Source organism: Cupressus sempervirens, chromosome 5, assembly GCF_028749045.1.
Source record: "Cupressus sempervirens isolate cs-2001-9-10 chromosome 5, ASM2874904v1, whole genome shotgun sequence".
NCBI lineage: Eukaryota > Viridiplantae > Streptophyta > Pinopsida > Cupressales > Cupressaceae > Cupressus > Cupressus sempervirens.
This window is the reverse complement of record NC_143122.1, coordinates 322,187,400-322,203,284: the sequence shown is the minus strand read 5'-3', so window position 1 is coordinate 322,203,284 and position 15,885 is coordinate 322,187,400. Positions and strand designations below refer to the sequence as shown.

The window sequence follows — 15,885 nt, the reverse complement described above, 5'->3', positions numbered from 1 at the left end:
GTGTTTCAATACTAGAACTTGCATTAATTTTCCTCCAAAACCTATTTGAATGATGCAAATCTGCTTAATGATGAACCCTAAGCGAACCCAACTCTCAATTAGTGTTGGTTTTCTGTCCAACCTATGAATATCCAAGGATTTTTGTCCTTAGATACAGATGCTACTGTCAAGCCAGCAACAACAAAGAAATTATCAAGTATTAGATCAACATATCATAATAGAATTGAGACCCAAAACCCTAGTTGAAACTTTTATAAAAATCCCCAGCCAAAAAGCTATCGATTTCCTTCTAATTCTTTTATTTAGCAACTTACCTAAATAATAATATTTGACTCACATTTCATAACTCACCCCCATGGCCTAGGAAAGACTTAAGTCATCACTTAAGCTGGCCCCTATTAATAATTACCAATGAATAATTAAATTCATAGTAGAAATAACTATAGCTTTTCCTCCTTTTATTTGATTAATTACTTAACTCCCTTTATTAACTTAATGCTTTAGCCTGTGGGGAGAATAGATAATAGGCTAGCATTAGTCTTCAGTTATTTATTTGTGTGCTAGGTAAAAAGGGGACATTCTTTTACACCCACCTGAGCCATTGTCCCATGACTCCACTGGAGGCGTTACCCTCAAATCCCCTTTTGATTTTTCAAGTACACTAAAAGTTTGAGTTTACCTCCTTTTATTTGATTAATTACTTAACTCCCTTTATGAACTTAATGCTTTAGCCTGTAGGGAGAATAGATAATAGGCTAGCATTAGTCTTTAGTTATTTATTTGTGTGCTAGGCAAAAAGGGGACATTTTTTTACACCCACCTGAGCCATTGTCCCATGACTCCACTAGAGGCATTACCCCCAGACCCCCTTTTGATTTTTCAAGTACACTAAAAGTTTGAGTTTACACAAGTCCAGTCATTGTCTACATTCTTGTCATTAGTCTTCCCGAATATTGCTTGATGTTTACTTGTTGCTTAGAAAATGACTTTTTATTTAGCATACAATGTTTGTAGTTATGTTTGTTAATATTGTTTTATCTTACAATGTATTAGTCAGTTGCATTTTTCCATTCTCAGGTAGTTATAAGCATTAACTGGTTGACACGTGTGCTCCCTGTCAATTCCTTCAATTATGTTGTGTATCGTCAAGTGGTATGAAGTAGTGGGGTCAACTCTAATCCTTGGTCGACCATCTCTAGTCTTCTTCTCTATGATAATTACATGAGCAAATAAAGACATATTGTACTCCTATATCCAGTACACACAATCATCTTTATTATTACTTCATGTATTCATCTATCATGTCGCAATAAACACCATCACAATGATGAGAAACTTTCTCTCACTCGACCTAAGTTATCAGTATGGGTTCAAGGACAGGTGTGGGTATGAGAACCCAATACATGGGTATGTTTATAAAAATAGGGATTTGGGTACATATGGGTGTGTCTGTGTGTGTCTATATATATATATATATATATATATATATATATATATATATATATAAAGAGAGAAATATACAAAATTATAAAACTCAACCATTTGATAGTATGATACTTAATCATTAATCAATGCCAAATGCCAAAAATATATATTAAATGTCAATTGATAGTAGAAAAATATTCAAATAGACATATATGTACCCGACAAGTACCATAGACATACTCATACCCAATGCATACTCGAACTTGGTATAGGGCCTATGGGTATGAACTTGGTAATGTAGCATTTGAGACAAGACTTGTAACAGTGAAGTTGTTGCTTGTGCTTTAAGAGTTAAAAAAATGTTTAACATTGTTGATTGTCATTCATGAAGACAAGGCCTCTACAATCTAGACTACTTCATCCACAACTCTTTGACATGGTAAATTAAAAAAATTGGCCATCTTAATTATGGCTATCTTCTTGCATTGAGTAAAAGAGATATGGTGCAAGGACTTTCCCCATTTGGGAAAAAAAAAATCTTTTCTCCAATTCTCTTGCCAAGAAGCAATATTGGGCTCTTTTCCTTGTTATACAAACACAAGCCTCTAGTCCGTTGGAGTTGGTGTACAATAATTTATGCAAACCTACAGCACCCACTCATAATAGTGCCTAGTATTTTCTACTTTTCCTAAATAACTACTTTAAAAAAAATAGTGGAGCTAAATTTGACTCACAAAGATCAAGCTTTTGAAAAATTCAAAGCATTTCAAACCCATTGCATAAAGTTCTTCTAGTCCCTCTCTTAGAGCCCCACTACCCCCCCTCCTAAAGTTGAGAGGCACAACTCACTAGCAAGGACTTTTCACATTGTTGAAGTTAGTGTCGGGAGGACAAACCAAAAGATATCAAATCATTTCAAATAATGCATCACATCACTTGAGACGATGACCAATTATCTATAGGCTTACGAAGAATGAGAAAGTGTTTGATAACAATTAATTATCTTCACTTCATTAAGTACCCAGTTATATATGTAACATCTACTACTAATGATGACTACTATTTTCAAAGGGTGCAATTAATAGTTATGTGATAATTATTATTGAAGGGATGTGACTCCTTCCAAACCACATGACTCACGGATATAAGATGATATTAAGATTTTCTTCTCAAAGCACCGAAGACAATATACATACAGCAACAACAATATATATTGCAGAATACATACGAAAACATCAATACATATTGGAAATTGATATATACACTTACTGGAAATTGACATATACACTTATAGAAATAATCGATGTGTGTATGTGTGGGTGGGTGTAAATCAGCAACCAGAAGACAGATCAGTATATACAAAGGTGTTTATATATTATCCAATCAAGATCAGATCGCTGAGGATATCAATCACATCATGAGAAGAGTGCAGATCATGATATCTATATGGAGATATACAAAAATATTAAGAGCAGATCATTACTACATATCGATCGACATATAAGAAGACAAGAATACATATTGCAGATCAATACATAACTCCAGATCTATACACACTCACAGCAACCACTACGATTACATATATATTACAGTCTATTCAGACTGAAGATTGTATTAAGGAGTCGAAGGTTATTACAGTTGCAGATTGGGCCTTGTGAATGGTCATATAACTTGGTCACATTGTAATTAATTATTTGCATATATACAAGAGATATTGTTGCCAGGGTTTTCACCTTCAAGTTGGAAGGTTTTCCCAGGGTATATACTGTGAATTTTGTGTGAATTAATTTTAATCTGCGTTATTCATTAATCTGATCATAAAAATAACATGCTATCAGAGCAGGCTCCGAAAAAAATGGTAATCAGATTTTCTCCTTTAAAAGCAAAGTTCTCTCATCTTCAAGGTGCAATATCAAGACTTCAAATGCTGTTCAGTCTCAAAGTCGAAGATAGACTTGAAGGTGCTTCAAACTTCATAGAAGTTCAGAGTTTTTATTGCACTTGAAGAAAATGATCTTCAGTTTGTGGAGGAAAGTTTATCTGAGTCGATGATCAAATGGAGAAACTTCAATTCAAGAAGAATTCCATTAAAGCAAAGAAACTCTTGATTGACTCCGTAAGGATCACTTAGTGCCTATCATTTTCAAAATGACAAATGCATGGGACATGTTCAAAATTTTGGAAAGTCTATATGAGATCAACAACACAAGTAGGACTCTTGTATTGAGGAAACAACTTCATCAAGTTAAAATGGCGAAAAGAGAATAAGTCATATCTTTCTTCATGAAGATCTCAGAGCTAATGGATCAACAGAGCGCCATTGGAGATCAAGTTATAAATAAAGACCTTGTCATGCTAGCACTTAATGGTCTCCCTTAAACATGGGAACCTTTTATCCAAGGTAATCCAAGGTACCAGTGCAAGATCTAAACTACCTGAGATTGACCGTCTTAGGGCTGAGTGCATTAAAGAAGAGTCTAGGTTGGCTGCAAGGGGAATTGTCAAAGGCTCTCAAAATAAAGATTCTCATATTCTTACCACTCAAACTACTAAGAAGAAAGCGAGAAATTGGAGAAAATGTAACTTCAAGAAGAATAGAGATCAAATATCAGACTCTGCACCTAATTTCAAGAAGATGAAGAAAGATCTTCAGTGCTTGAGATGTGACAAGTTTGGTCACTACAAAAGAGATTGTTTTTCAAGACCTAAGCAACAAGTGGCAAACATTAATGGAGTCTCAAGGGAAAAAGAAGACAGCTCAAATGAATTCCTCTTCATATCTTCTCTATCAAGTAGTGTTTCCATGCCTGGAGCTTCTCGACACATCTCAGGTTGTTGAGAACATCTCTTGGATTTGGTGGAAAGAGAGTCTAGCCTTCAAGTGATCAATGGAGATAATGCATGCTATTCCATGAGAGGATTTGGTGCTACATTACTCCACCTAGAATCTTGGATTTCTCTTCATCTAAGTAATGTCTTACTCGTACCAGGAATCAAGACAAATCTCATATCTATTTTAGCTTTAATAGATGATGGTTATCAAGTAGCATTTTCAGAAGAGACAGTTCTTGTATGGCCAAAGAAGTCCAACATCAAGTCTACACGTGTGATTGGGAATCGACACAAGAGTTTGTAAAAGTTTTCCATATGTCTAGTTCAAGCTCTTCTACATGACTCTTCTAGTTCCAGCGAACTATGGCATAGAAGACTTGGGCATCTACATTACAAAGCTTTTCCATCATTAGAGAAGATGGTAAGGAATTCCTAAACTTAGTCATATACATGATAGTAATTGCAAAGGGTGTGCTATGGAGAAAAATACCAAGTGTCTATTTCATAGTACTGAAAGTAGGTCAAAAGAAATATTAGAACTTGTACATTTTGATTTATGTGGTCCAATGTCAATGGCATCACTATGTGGATTTTGTATTATGTGACTTTTATAGATGATTACTCTAGGAAGACTTGGATATTTGTTAAGGTCTAAAGAGTCAAATGAAGTCCTACGTAGATTTAAAGAGTGTAAGGCACAAGCAGAGAACTTGTCTACAAAGAGAATCACAATTTTAAGGTCTGATAATGGAAGTGAATACACTTCTAATAGCTTTCACGATTTATGTATTGAGGTAGAAACCAAGAGGGAGCTTTGTGCCGCTTACAACCCACATCAAAATGGGGTTGTAAAAAGAAAGAACAGATCCATTATTGAAGCTGCAAAAGTCATGATCCATAATCAAGACCTTTAAACTTTCCTATGGGCAGAAGCCTCCAGAATTGCAGTATATGTTCAGAATAGATGTCCCCATCGAATATTGTAGACTATGACTCCAGAAGAAGCCTTTTCAAGAGTTAAGCCTAATGTTAATCATTTAAGGATTATTGGTTGTCCAGTACATGTCCATCGAGTTTGACTCAAAATCACACAGTTAAATCCTGATATTCACATCACAATTTGACTAGCTGTGGAAATCATGTCCTACTTATCAATTGATGAGCTTAAGGGGCTTTCTAATGAATGGTTCATAAGGCACAACACTTGGTGAAGGTTTTGCAAATGGGGTTGCAAGCTTTGGGTTTAACTGTGGAGGAAACTCCGTAGTTAAGCGCGCTCAGGCTGGAGTAGTACTGGGATGGGTGACCTCCCGGGAAGTCCCGGTGCTTCACCCCTGTGAGCATCACCTAGATCCAATGAGTGCTAAGTGTTCCATTTATTCTCATGAGAGATGGATTCATGTTGAATCACTACTCATGAAACATGGGTCATCGAGTTTGACTCAAAATCACACAGTTAAATCCTGATATTCACATCACAATTTGACTAGTTGTGGAAATCATGTCCTACTTATCAATTGATGAGCTTAAGGGGCTTTCTAATGAATGGTTCATAAGGCACAACACTTGGTGAAGGTTTTGCAAATGGGGTTGCAAGCTTTGGGTTTAACTGTGGAGGAAACTCCGTAGTTAAGCGCGCTCAGGCTGGAGTAGTACTGGGATGGGTGACCTCCCGGGAAGTCCCGGTGCTTCACCCCTGTGAGCATCACCTAGATCCAATGAGTGCTAAGTGTTCCATTTATTCTCATGAGAGATGGATTCATGTTGAATCACTACTCATGAAACATGGGTCATCGAGTTTGACTCAAAATCACACAGTTAAATCCTGATATTCACATCACAACATGTCCATGTACCTAAAGACAAAAGAATCAAGCTGGAACCTTCTGGCAAGAAAGGAATATTTGTGGGTTACGGTGAAAAGCCTACAAAATTTACATTCCTGGCCAAAAACAGATAGACGTAAGTAGTTACATTACATTTGAGGAAGATATTGCTTCCAGAAAATCTAAAGGTTCATGCATTGAGATAGATGATGACCAAGAAACTTCTAAAGACATGGACATTGACCATGTTAAACTAATCGCCAATGTTCCCCTTCAGGATTCATGACATGGCTTAACCGCCTCGTGTGTTCTATAAGTTTAGTAGTTGTATCGAGCATTGACTGGTCAATCTTTTGGTGCAACAAAAAACCTAGCTTGTAATGAGTGGTATCAGAGCTTGGTCACAAGTTCAAATATCCTTCGCTAACGTTGAGGGGGGGATTGTTGGACTAATCACCAACGTTCCCCTTCGGGATTTGTAACATGGCTAAACCGCCTCCTATGTTCTATAAGTCCAGTGGTTGTATCGAGCATTGACAGGTCAAGCTTTTAGTGCAATGAAAACCCTAGCTTGTAACAGGCCACAGCTCTAAGTTTCAAAGGGAGTCCGCAAAATCTGAAGAGAATAATGATCCAATTGAGCCTTTAGATCCTACTAATGAGACTAGAGATATTGTTGTGAATAGAAAGAGAGCACTTTGGGCAAGGAAAACTATGCAGGAGGTAGAAAAGTTTGGAGCTCCTAGAAACACATTTAAAGAAAGTAAAAGACCACATAAACTCTCTAGTTATGTTACATTAATGTGTAATATTATTGAGACTGAACCTTCTGGTGTTGAGGAAGCCTCAAATCAGCAAGCATAGAAAGATGCCAAGGATGAAGAATATCAATCCATTATTCAAAATGATGTTTGGGATATTGTACCTAGACCTAAAGAGAAATCAATTCTATCTTCCAAGCGGCTATTCAAGATTAAGCATGCAGTTGATGGGAGCATTGACAAATACAAAGCTAGATTAGTAGCATGTGGTTTCCCTCAGAAAGAAGGAATAGACTATGAAGAAACATTTTCTCCAATTGCTAAGTGTACTTCTATCAAGACCATCATTGCCATTGCAGCAACAAAGGGATCGAAGCTACATGAGATGGATGTGAAGACAACATTTCTCAATAGTGTTATTGAAGACGAGGTCTACATTGAGCAACATAAAGGCTTTGTGATTCATGAAAAAGAGTCTCATGTATACAAATTAAAGAAACCTTTATATGGTCTTAAACAAACTCCTCAAGTATGGTATGAAAGAACAGATTGATACTTGATGAGTCTGGGATTCTACAAGAATTGATGCAGATCCGAATCTTTATTTCAAAGTAGTCAATGGTGAAGACTTAACCTTGGTTCTATATATTGATGAAATTTCTTATTGGGCAAGAACATCTCATCTCTAGATGCAAGGACTTGACTTCAAAATTTGAGATCAAGGGCCTACGACCCATGCATTTCTTTCTAGGTTTGAAAATATGGCAGAGCTCTGATGGGATCATCCTAAGGCAAGGAAAATACAACATTGACATCTTAAACAGATTTGGGATGTTAGATTGCAAATCTGTGTCTACACCGATGGAAACTAACTTAAAGATTCGAGTGAATCCACAGCTAGTTCAGACCTTGTGGATCCTACTATGTGCAGAGAGTTGATTGGATTCTTGATGTCTCTAGTTAACACTAAACTAGATATTTGCTATAGAGTGAGTGCACTTAGTCAGTTAATATGTGAACCAAGACAGATACATCTAGTTGCAAGAGAACTCTCAAATTCTTTGAATTGAAAACCAAACATAAGCCAAAGATAATGGATTTGAGAGCTCCATTTTAATCTGGTGATCAATATTTATCGCAAGCTGAAATGGCTTTACTAAATGTTTCTACAAGGATGTTGGGTTAAATATTGCATTACTGCATTCAGCTATTAATGGTCATGATATTGATTTTCTCCTTTTGAATGCTCTGTTCGATCAATAAAACCTACTGGCAATTCATCCATAGAGCCATATGTCTGTATACGTGTGTCCAATCTCTACCACACCATGTTATGGTAGACACTTTATCACAGAGTTCAAATGGAGATGATGCGTCACAACTCGCCCATATATATTTTTCCATCTGATGTCTGCGATGAATTTTTAAGGTACAGTTTGAGGTACATAAACTTCAGTTTGAGGTAGAGCGGCAAGAATTTCCACGCGGGATGAGGAGAACAATTTTGAAAAATAAATTTTGAAAAGGGCAAATTCCCCACATTTGACCCATTGTTTTAATCCATTCACACATGACACTTGCCATCGAAGGTGAAAGTTGATTAATTGTTCTCACACCAACTGTTATGTCTACACAGATGCTCCCACACGGACTCCATGGATGGGGAAATAGGGCCAATCATGCTGGATCATACGCAGGCCACCACTACAATTTGGGTATTTATGTTTAACTAAGAGAAATATAAGACAAAAATAAATCAAACCAACATAGCGTAAGGATTGAACTATCCCGGTGGCGTTGCCTTGAACTACTTCCACGGTGGCAGCATAATAGGGTGAAAGATTTTTATATTATATGAAAGTGGGTAGGAAATAACGCTGATATAATATAATAAGATGACCACCAAGGTACATGTGGGTAGAGAAAGGCAAGTACAAAGGCATGAGTTCATTTCATAAATATTGATTTCTATACATTCAATATTTATTAGATATTATTCTCGAATATATATATACATTAATTATATTCAATTATTTCGACGATGTTTAATAAATATTTAAATTTGGCAAAATGATTAAATATCTAACAAATATAAAATGCATATATATGTAGAAATATCCTTTAATTTAATAATTTGACATTATTAAATGTGAGAGGATTAGTGGATGTGCAACAAGATAGTAATATAATCTCTTATGAATATAAGTGAATATAGATTTAAGTATATCTTTAAATTAGATATTTCTCTATATTGCATTGGAATGATCTTATATTATTATGCAGAATTATTTATTATCCTTGATTATTTTATTTAACTAATCAATTTAGTCTCTCTCTTATTTGTATTTTTGTATATAATATAAGAGCCATGTGCCTTGATCTTTTCCGTCAAGAATGTTATAGGAAGAATAAGATTGAGATTTAGAGGAAGCCTAACTTTTCACTAGAGGCAATCTTAAAAGAGAGTGAGCAAATGGAGGACATGATTCAGTCAACCTTCAGTGATCTTGGTCATATTGATTCAGAGGGAGCAAACCATGTTGAAATGGATTCTCAAGTGATCAATAAATTGTAGCAGTCAAGAGGACTGTGATTCATGAATATACCTAGTGACTGATTTTTATGTGCCTACCCTCTGTGTACATCATGAGGAAGTGATGACTTCCAAATGATGTCACTTGTATTTGTAGAAGTTATTGAAAGATGACGATCTTACAATAACTTAATTTACTATTATGATGGATATCTTACGATATATGTGCAGATCATGATAGATTATACTTCATGTCGGATGTTTATATGGTAAGCATTATGAGAATGCGTGTGCACATACCTTATAAACATTTTTTGAGTACATGGTGAATGTTATGCGAATTGATATTCTGGAAGGCCATTACACAAAGTACTTGGTTAATATCACGCGACTTGATGTTCTGGAAGGCCATTACTCATAAAGTACTTGGTGAATATCACGCGACTTGATGTTCTAGAAGGCCATTCCTCACAGTACTTGGTGAATATCCTACATCTCAACATTCTAGAAGGCCATTACTCAGAGTATTTGGTGAATATCATTGATATTCTGGGAGACCAATACTCATGATATCAGATGCGATATCAAACATTTTTGAGTAATTGGTGAATATCATGTATTTTGGGAGATCAATGCTCATGATATCAAATGTGATATCAAAACTTTTGAGTACTTGGTGAATATTGAATGTTGATATTCTGGGAGACTAATACTCATGGTATCAGATGTGATATCTAAAACTTATTTGGGTACTTGATGAATATCAAATGTCGATATTCTGGGAGACCAATACTCATGATATCAAAATGGTGGATATATTCTAATCAAAGATATCTTTAAAATTTGCCATATCTAACATTACCAATGGTGTAATACGTGTCATGTGTTTATCCTTCCTAGATAAGAGGGAGTGTTGATGTTTTGGTAGCTTTAGTAGGATAAACCTATGAGATCAAAGAGAAATTGATAAAATCACAATAATATATATATGAAATTGATAAAATCACAATAATTTATATATATATGATTAAGTTTGTCATTATATTAATTATATGTCTCTTCTCGGTTTATTCCTCATACAAATTCAAAGAGATCGATGCATTTGGAAAATACATACCAAATCTAATGGCAGTGCTTAGTACATTTGCAGCAAATCCTGGAAATCAACAGTATTCTTCTCTGTCAGGGAGAAGTTTGAGGTGCAAGCCTTTGTTAATACATTCTTCTCTATAAAAGTGAAGTTTGAGGTGAAAGCCCTTGTTCCACCCTCTATGAGTAGCCATGGTGGATCCACCCTCTGTGAGTAGCCATGGTGGATCCACCCTCTGTGAGTAGCCATGATGGATGTCATGTGAGAAAAACCATGACTTAGCACTTGTGTCTATTCACCCTCTAGGAGTAGCCATGGTGAACGTCATGATGAGATGACGACATCACATTGAGTGATTATGTGATGAGCACTTGTGTTCATTTGCATTTTCATTCATGGGAGTAGCCATGACGGGCACACCCTTTGGAAGTAGCCATGGTGGAGGTCATGTGAGAGACTCCATGACTTAGCCCTTGTGTTGATTCACCCTTTGGGAGTAGTCATGGTGAATGTCGTGATGAGGTGACGACATCATGTTGAGTGATTCAATGATGAGCACTCATGTTCATTTGCATTTCCATTCATGGGAAAAGCCATAATAGAGCCACCCTTTAGGAGTAGCTGTGAGTACATGATGAGCACTTGTGTCTATTCACCCTCTGGGAGTAGCCATGGTGAACATCATAATGAGATGACGAAATCACATTGAGTGATTACGTGATGAGTACTCGTGTTCATTTGCATTTTCATTCATGGGAGTAGCCATGACGGACACACCCTTTGGGAGTAGTCATGGTGGAGGTCATGTGAGAGACTCCATGACTTAGCCCTTGTGTTGATTCACCCTCTGGGAGTAGTCATAGTGAATGTCATGATGAGGTGACGACATCATGTTGAGTGATTCCATGATGAGCACTCATGTTCGTTTGCATTTTCGTTCATGGGAGAAGCCATAATAGAGCCACCCTTTAGGAGTAGCCATAGTGGACATTATAACTCAAATATCTGAGAAGATGCCTCCCTAGCTAAGAGGAAGTGTTGACGTTAGCTTTGGGAGGACTAACCAAAACATATCAAATCCTCTCAAGTGATGATAATCAATTATCTATCAACTTACCAAGAATGAGAAAGAGTTCAATAATAATTAATTATCTTCACTTCACTAAGTAACCAGTTATATATGTAACATCTACTGACTGACAATGATTACTATTTACAACAGGTGCAGTTAATAGTTATACAATAATTATTATTGAAGGGATATGACTCCTCCTGAACCCCATGACTCACGAATATAAGATGCTATTAAGATTGTCTTCTCAAAGCACCAAAGACAATCTACATGCAGCGACAATAATATATATAGCAGAATACATACAAAGACAAATATATATATAGTTACAGAAACACACTCTCTCTCTCTCTCTCTCTCGTGGCATCCATAAGAGAGATCAGTATATACAGAGGTATCTACATATTAACTATTGAAGATCAGACTGCTGAGGATACCAATCGCATGAAGAGAAGAGTGCAGATCATGATATCTATACAGAGATATACAAAAATATTAAGAGCAGATCATTACTACATATCGATCGACATATAACAAGACAAGAATACATATTGCAGATCAATACATACCTACAGATCTATAAACACTCACAGTGATCACTGCAATTACATATATATGACAGTCAATTCAGATTGAATATTGTACTGAAGAGTCAAAGGTTATTATTGTTGCAGATCAGGCCTTATGAATGGTCCTATAGCTTGGTCACATTATAATTAGTTATTTGCATATATACAAGAGATACTGTTTCGGGGTTTTTCACCTTCAAGTTGTAAGGTTTCCCCAGGGTATATACTGTACATTTTGTGTGAATTAATTTAAATCTGCATTATTCATTAATCTGATCATAAAAACAACACGCACTGCCTACAAGAACATGGGATCAAAAGATATTTGGCTATTGCTTGAATGCCTCGACAAAATGCAAATAGAGATAATCATACTATTGTTGAAATGGTGCGATGTAGGTTAAAGTTGTTTATTTGGCTCCTACATTTTGAGTTTGCGCAATTTATACAATTATGCAATTGTTGAATCAAGCACCCACATGGGAGCTTGCTAATCTTCCACCAAGGAAGAAAACTATTTGACATAAATGGGTTTTCAAAATTAAATGTCAAGTAGACAATAGCGTTGACAAGGACAAAGTCTAAATTGGGGCTAAGGGCTATGCTAAGAAGGAAGATAATCAATATGATTTAACTTTTGCCACCGCAACAAAAATCAAGACTGTCTTAACGCTTTTGACAATGGCAACACAATCTGGTTGGAAATTTCATCAAGTAGATGTGATGCAGGCAAAGGGTGAATAACTAGGGCCAAGGGCTCACCCAACTATCCAAACCACCCTGCAAGAGTTAACACAACGGAAGCAAACACAAGGGACAGCAACCAAAAGAGGAGAAGAAAGAAATAATTTTATTGATTCATCGAAATATCTTCATACATGCCCAGCTGAAGGCCTTTTGGGTTACGACCAAATACAAATACAACTTCCAGATCCACGATCCACCTTCAAATTCGCATTTCCAGACTCATATCCTGTTCTTTCTAAACTCTCTCCCTTCGTCCCCTAACTCTAAGCCTAAACACCCTATTTATACTTGCCAAAACGGCTTACAGAACATTCTAGAACATAGAGAAGCCACAAGTCGGCTCTCAGCAAACATAACTACCTATACCAAAATTAAATGTGAGTAGAGTCGGCCCAAGCTAGAACCAGACACAGACAACTCGGCAAACATAGGGAAATTCGGTAGCCACTGGAACTCAGTAGCAACTGGCACTTGGCAGCAAATGGAATTCAGTAGCAATTGGCACTTGGCAGCAACTAGAACTTGGTAGCAACTGGAACTCGGTAGCAACTAAGACTTAGTAGCAACTAAAGCTCGGTAGCAACTGGAACTCGGTAGCAACTGGAACTCGGTAGCAACTGAGGCTCGGTAGCAACTGGAACTCGGTAGCAACTGACAGAATGAACAAAATGTGCAGGATTACAAGGAAAACCCAAGATGCTCCTGCATCAGATGTCAAGAGTGCCTTTCTTAAGGGAGATCTCAAAGAAGGGTCTACATGACTTAAACTTGAGGTGTGTAGTAAACCTAGTTAGTAGCAAAATGTAAGTGGACTTGTGATATCCTTCTAAATTCTAATTCAAGCTCCCCCACCTTGGTACATCGTGATCAATGAGCATCTCCTTCAACATGGATTCACAAAGAATCCATAAGAACCTAATCTCTTAACTCAAAGAGCAATGGGACAGACTATGATTTTGATTGTATATGTCAACAATTCAATCATCACAGGGAGTTCTCCACAAATAACTGCAACAATAAAGAATGATCTCAAACAATCGACTGATATGACAAATCTCCCAACTCCTGCATCACTGTCTTGGACCTAGAGTGTTGCAATAAAAGAATCAAATTTTTGTCTCTTCAATGAAATATCCCAAGGCGTTGTTTGAGAAATTCAAGATGGAAGAGTACAAGCCTATGCCAAACCCCATGGAAATAGGAATGCAACTTTCCCAAAATGATTCATCATTTCAGTTAAATGGTACTATTAATCACCAGTTGACAGTCTCATTTACCTAAAACTACAAGAGGTCCAATATCAACTATGTTGTCAGCAAGCGTTTTTAAATTTTTTGCAGGAATTACGGGTACCTGTTGGAAAGCAACAAAGATTGTTTTGAGATGGATATGGTAACAGAAGAATATGGCCTAGAATACTAAAAGATTACAATTTTCTTCGCAGGAATATACACATGCAAAATATGCAAGTTCTGTGAATGACAGGAAGTCCACTTTAGGTTTTGTTTTCCATTTCGGACCTATTTCCACAACATTAGGGAGAAAAAAGCAAACAACTGTTGCTCACTCTTTCATAAAGGCAGCTTGATTCTCCTGATTTAGGATTTTATATACTCGGTAATGAGTAGAATCCATAACCATTAGCCCTAGAATTCAATCCTTGAAACCTAACCCCTAAAAGATAAGATCATGAGCTGTGCTGCTTTTTTCTATAAAAGTCATCCGTGACGCTGAAAGAAGTGTTTACTACGACTACGAGAAGAAAATTCTTTAAAGAGTGTTTAGTTTCAAAAGTCAAATACCCAAAAATTTACTCTATTATCTGCAATAATAATTGAAGCAATAGATAATGACTAAATCCTTGCCCACACCCACGTACACACTTTGGCACGCTCTATTCGGATAATAAACAAAACATAGCAGAATGGATCTGCAGAGATACAGTAAATGAAAGCAGCGCATAAGTCACTATGCTAAAAGAGTGTTTCAATTTACGTAATTTCAATAAGAGGCTAAACCAAAAAAATTAAAAATTTGTTTTTGGCCCACGTCTCAATTTGTATATGAGCTCTAATCACTCACAGAACGAATCCCAAAGCGACGTAAGGTAAAGCGGAACACGGAAAAGTTCTCCGATCACTAAGAGAGTTAATCCTAAAACCAAGTAAACGAATTCTAAACATAGATAAGATTTCTGCCAGGGTACTAGTTTATGTTTCTTCAATCTGACAGAAAATAACAATAATTGAATGGAATAAAAGAGCAAATGAAATGAAAATACCTGTTTCAAAACAAAAGATCCTTTAGGTCCATTGATAATATAAACAAAATTGAGATTGCCATCACCCACTTCTTTGACTTCAAGCTCTTCGGCATTCTTGTGTCCTGTCTTTTGAGCTAAAGTAGGTATGCTGTTAATGTAATCTATAAGCCTTCCTGTTCCATCCAATGCGAAGAAGGTTTCAAATTTTTTGCTACTCATTTCTGCAAGGGGGTTGGATGCGAAGTGGACTGGAATATGGATTAGAAGTTATTATTATTAATTCAGTGATGCAATTTACAGACTAAATTTTGTACAGCCGAGGAATGTGCATCCTAAAACTCAGAGACTACAGATTTTGTATGTTCAATGAATGTGGTCGGAAAAGGATTAAATCGGTTCTATGAAGGATCATGCTTGACCACAGGCATTATTCATACATGAGCTAAATCATTATCACCAAGAATCATGCTGTGCTTTAACAATAAATAATTAGGATCAAAAATCGTGCTTTGCTTCAACTTTAATATTTTCATGAAGTCAAATTCCTTTTTGGGTGGGGACAAATGGGTCGAGGCTCTCTTTTTGTGGAGCCTAATTGATAGGTTCATTTTTTTAATTTTATTTTTTTTTATCGGTAAATGGTCAAGGTCTTGATTATATTAATTAAAATAAATGGATTACAATAGAGTATCTTCGTTCGAACAGGTACTGGTAGGAAAAAACGGAGAAGAAAACCTTTAATCTGGCATATTATTATATTTTAAAAA

At 36.3% G+C, this 15,885-nt stretch overlaps 1 protein-coding gene across 1 annotated transcript in view; it reads right to left on the bottom strand.

Moving 5' to 3' along the window:
- Positions 1-15,609, bottom strand: part of LOC149555965 (methylthioribose kinase-like) — a 41,164-nt gene extending 25,555 nt beyond the window's left edge. The window contains exon 1 of the mRNA XM_089830086.1: positions 15,137-15,609. Coding sequence (XP_089686212.1) covers positions 15,137-15,337 — 201 coding nt within the window. The 5' untranslated portion in view covers positions 15,338-15,609. The remainder of the gene's footprint in view (positions 1-15,136) is intronic.
- Between the last annotated feature and the right edge of the window lie 276 nt (positions 15,610-15,885).